At 43.0% G+C, this 3,792-nt stretch overlaps 1 gene segment (V, D, J or C); it reads left to right on the top strand.

The window, feature by feature from the left end:
* The first annotated feature begins 2,522 nt into the window (after nucleotides 1–2,522).
* Nucleotides 2,523–3,257, top strand: LOC132656265 (T cell receptor alpha variable 9-2-like). The segment is given in 2 exon segments: nucleotides 2,523–2,568; nucleotides 2,743–3,257. Coding segments are annotated over 2 exon segments (561 nt in total).
* The last annotated feature ends 535 nt before the right edge of the window (nucleotides 3,258–3,792 follow it).

Below are 3,792 nucleotides of genomic sequence, written 5' to 3'. Positions count from 1 at the left end.
GGCATAGATGAAATGGCTCAGCATTTCATTGTTCACCAGAAAGGGAAAAAGTCTGCAGGACTGCTTGACAGTAGTTTTTAGCATCACATTGAAAAGTTTCAGTAGTTCCACAGGTGCACATGCACACACACACATGAAGGTCAGAGAACAGTTTGGGGAAGGTTTGTTCTAACATGTGGGTCTCTTGGAGGAACTCAGTTCCATAAGCTTGGCATCATCTCTCAAGGCAATCACCTGAATCAAGGTGTTTTATAAGCCACACAATCTGTATTTATGTTCTCTATACATGTATCTATACTTCATTGGTAAGAACAGATTCCTTGTCCACTAAGAAAGAAAGCTCGCCTTAGTGAAAATACATGTTACCTAGTGGAGACAATGGAGGGAGTGATGTTTGTCAGTGTGGAGGATTTAAAGTGTCTATGGAGACACCCATTTTGTTGACTGTTAAAGGTCAGGTTCACCTCTTTTTCTCTGACTGGAAGGCCTGGCAGTCAAGTGGCTTTATTAGGTGGAAATGAATGAGGAGGCTCCAACCTCGAGAATGGTGGGCAGTGCTGGTCAGCTACTGTATGAGCTTCCAACTGTCCACTGGATGTTTTGTTTTCATTTTGGGTTTTGTGCTGGAGATGGAACCAAAAGCCTTTTGCATGCTTGACGTGTGCACTAATGCTGAGCCACTGACCCATGACTCTGCATGGACCTTGTGTCAGAAAAGAAAATCTTATGTATTCAGGGCTGTGTCAAATACAATTTTGCATATATTGTTACCTGAAGGCTGGAGCATACCTGCTTTCTGCAGCCATCTCTAGAAGGAACAACTTAATTTTTTTCAGCATTAGAATTTTCAAGTCCTTTCTAATTTATTTTACATAATTGTTTCTGTATGAGTTTATGCCTCTTTGTATGTACACGTGAACACATATATGGACACACACATGCCATGGTTCCAATGTGAAGTTAGAGGACAACTTGTAGGGTTTTAACTCTCCTTTCTCTCAGTTCACATGGCCTGGCAGCACATACTTTTCCAAGATGAGAAATCTAACCAGCCCCATCAACTACTTTCTAGAAGAAGGTCAACTTCAAGATGACTTGATATCTTTACCATCCTGTATTGACTTAAAATACAGTTGGCAGGACCTTCATTCAACATGCCAGTGCACATAAAAATAAATAAATCTTTAAAATGTATTATGTATAAAATTGCTTGTGTCATCATCGTACACACCTTTATAATCATAGTCATTTTTTGGAAGTTCATTTTCATAGAAAATGACAGAATATATGTTCGTTTTTTTCCACCCTTGCCCTGCACAACATTCTTCTGAATAAGCATCCATTGCTGCCATGTGGATTAATAAAATAAAACTTTGTACTTTTCAAACAACCCATTGTCATTCAATTTTCAGCTATTGTCTATGTATAAGAATAAATTTCATATCTGATGTTTACAGAGTTTCCGTTTAGGATAGTTCTGTGAAAAGTTCTGATGATGTGACTTGTAAAGAGAAGAGAAGAAGAGAAGAAAAGAAGAAGGGAAACATGAACTCAGACAGTATCAGGCCTTGGCTTTGTTCCTTGTGTCTGCATCTGAGGAAGTACACACAGGTTGATTCTGTGCTGATGAGCTTCTTTATCTGTGGAGAGTTGGTGCCAGCCTGGCCCATGCTCTAATCAGTGTGGAAAGCATCCTTCCTACTGGACTGCCACTAGAGCACAGCATCAGCACCTCATGGTTGTCAGACCTACACTGAGGACAAGGAAGAGGTGAGTCAATAAGGCATCAAGATCAGATCATTGGATAAGGATTCAGTTGTTTATGTTATGGAGTTTGTTCTGTCTAGAATTCATACTTTCCAGTTTTCAGTGACTCTGAAATATCAGTAGAACTTGTATATAGATTATGGAGTGAGGAAAACTTCTATAGAAAGATGATGGTCTTAAAATATTGTTGTTTTTATGGCTGTTCAAGTAATGACTCTGCTCCCTGAACCAGCTCTTCCTCATTGGTATTTCCTTTCTCAAATACAAATTGCCATCTTGCACATGTCAATCTCTGCTTTACAGGTTGGAAAGCGTTCTCATGGAGAGAATTCTCCTTCATGAGTTGACTTCTTACTGCTTTCTGAGGTTTTACCCTGAAGCACTTTCATGGAATTTCTATGGGTTGCCGCAGGCTTACTCACAATAGATGCATGGACATATAAAGGCCTATGTTCAAGGGTCTAGCTTCGATCTTAAGTAAAAAGAACCTTGAGATGCTCTCCTATGGCTGATGTAGGCCGTAATAGCTGTGCTTAAATGTGAAAGGTGGAAAGACTGACATCTGCATCATTAACAAAGTCAGAGAAAGGCTCAGGTTAACATCCATCCTCAGTTCAGTTTCTGTGCAGCAGGGGGCGCAGTCTCCTAACACAGGCTCATTTCTGTGTCATTTATAACTAAACCACCTCATAGTTTCTCTGAGTTAACACCTCTTCATGCTAAACATCAAGACCGTTTTCTAGATGACAGTAAAGATGGACTTTTCTCCAGGCTTCGTGGCTGCGCTGATTCTCCTACTAGGTAAATTAAAGTGACTTTAAACAGCAAAGTCTTTAGCTGGAATTTACTTAAGAACATTATTCTCAAGGGGACGCTGAGAGCTCTTTCTCTCTCTCTCTCTCTCTCTCTCTCTCTCTCTCTCTCTCTCTCTCTCTCTCTCTCTCTCTGCTTTTCTCTCCTTTCCTTGCACTCTAGGAAGGACCCACGGAGACTCTGTGACTCAAACAGGAGGCCAAGTGACCATCTCAGAAGGCAAGTTCCTGACAATAAATTGCACGTATTCAACCACAAGTATAGCATATGCTGCTCTTTTCTGGTATGTCCAATATCCTGGAGAAGGCCCCCAGCTCCTCCTGAAAGTCATCACAGCTGGCGAGAAGGGAAGCAGCAGAGGGTTTGGAGCCACGTATGATAGAGGAACCACCTCCTTCCACTTGCAGAGAGCCTCGGTGCAGGAGTCAGACTCGGCTGTGTACTACTGTGCTCTGGGTGACAGAGTGGCAGACACTGCCGGGGGAGCTGAGCACAAACCGAGAGGAAACAGGTGGCCTGGCTGCTGCGCACCTGCCTCTGAAATCACTGACTTCAGCACAGTCCCTGTGAGGCCTTCCATGTCTCTGCTGGTGAAAATCACAGAAATGTCCGCATGCCAGGCCACATTAACCTCACAAATCAGTAGAATGAAGACTGCTCCGGGGTCATGGCTGTAACTCATTTAAGCCATGTTCTCTCAGCACTGGGGATTAAACCCAGAGCCCCGCGCATGCCAGACAAGTGGTCTACCAGTGAGGCACATTTTAAACCTTATCTGTCTTCAGGTAATCAAATGTGCTGGAGAAAGTGACGTATACATAATGTGACCTAACAGAGCCTGGAAGAAAGGTGGCAGAAAATGGCAATCATTCCCTAAGAAAGCTCTGTGGAATTCTTTCTTTTTCTCTCACATATAAAACCCAACCGCAATTTCCCCTCCTCCCACCAGTCTCTGCCACCAACACCCCCCCCCCCCCCCCCGCCAGATCCACTCTCCCTGAACCATTAGCCCTGTTTCTCCTCAGAAAATACCAGTCCTCCCAGGGACAGCAACCAAACATGATAATACAAGTTACAAAAAGACCAGAAATTTCCTGTCAGAAATAGTCCCTGTTCCCCTTACTAGAAGGAACCAATTGGTTACTGAGCTACCATGGGCTTCATCAGGGCAGAGGTTCTAGGTTATATCCATACATGGTCCTTGGTGGAGTG

Source organism: Meriones unguiculatus, chromosome 9, assembly GCF_030254825.1.
Source record: "Meriones unguiculatus strain TT.TT164.6M chromosome 9, Bangor_MerUng_6.1, whole genome shotgun sequence".
Taxonomy (NCBI): domain Eukaryota; kingdom Metazoa; phylum Chordata; class Mammalia; order Rodentia; family Muridae; genus Meriones; species Meriones unguiculatus.
This window is presented reverse-complemented; position numbering and strand designations above follow the sequence as displayed.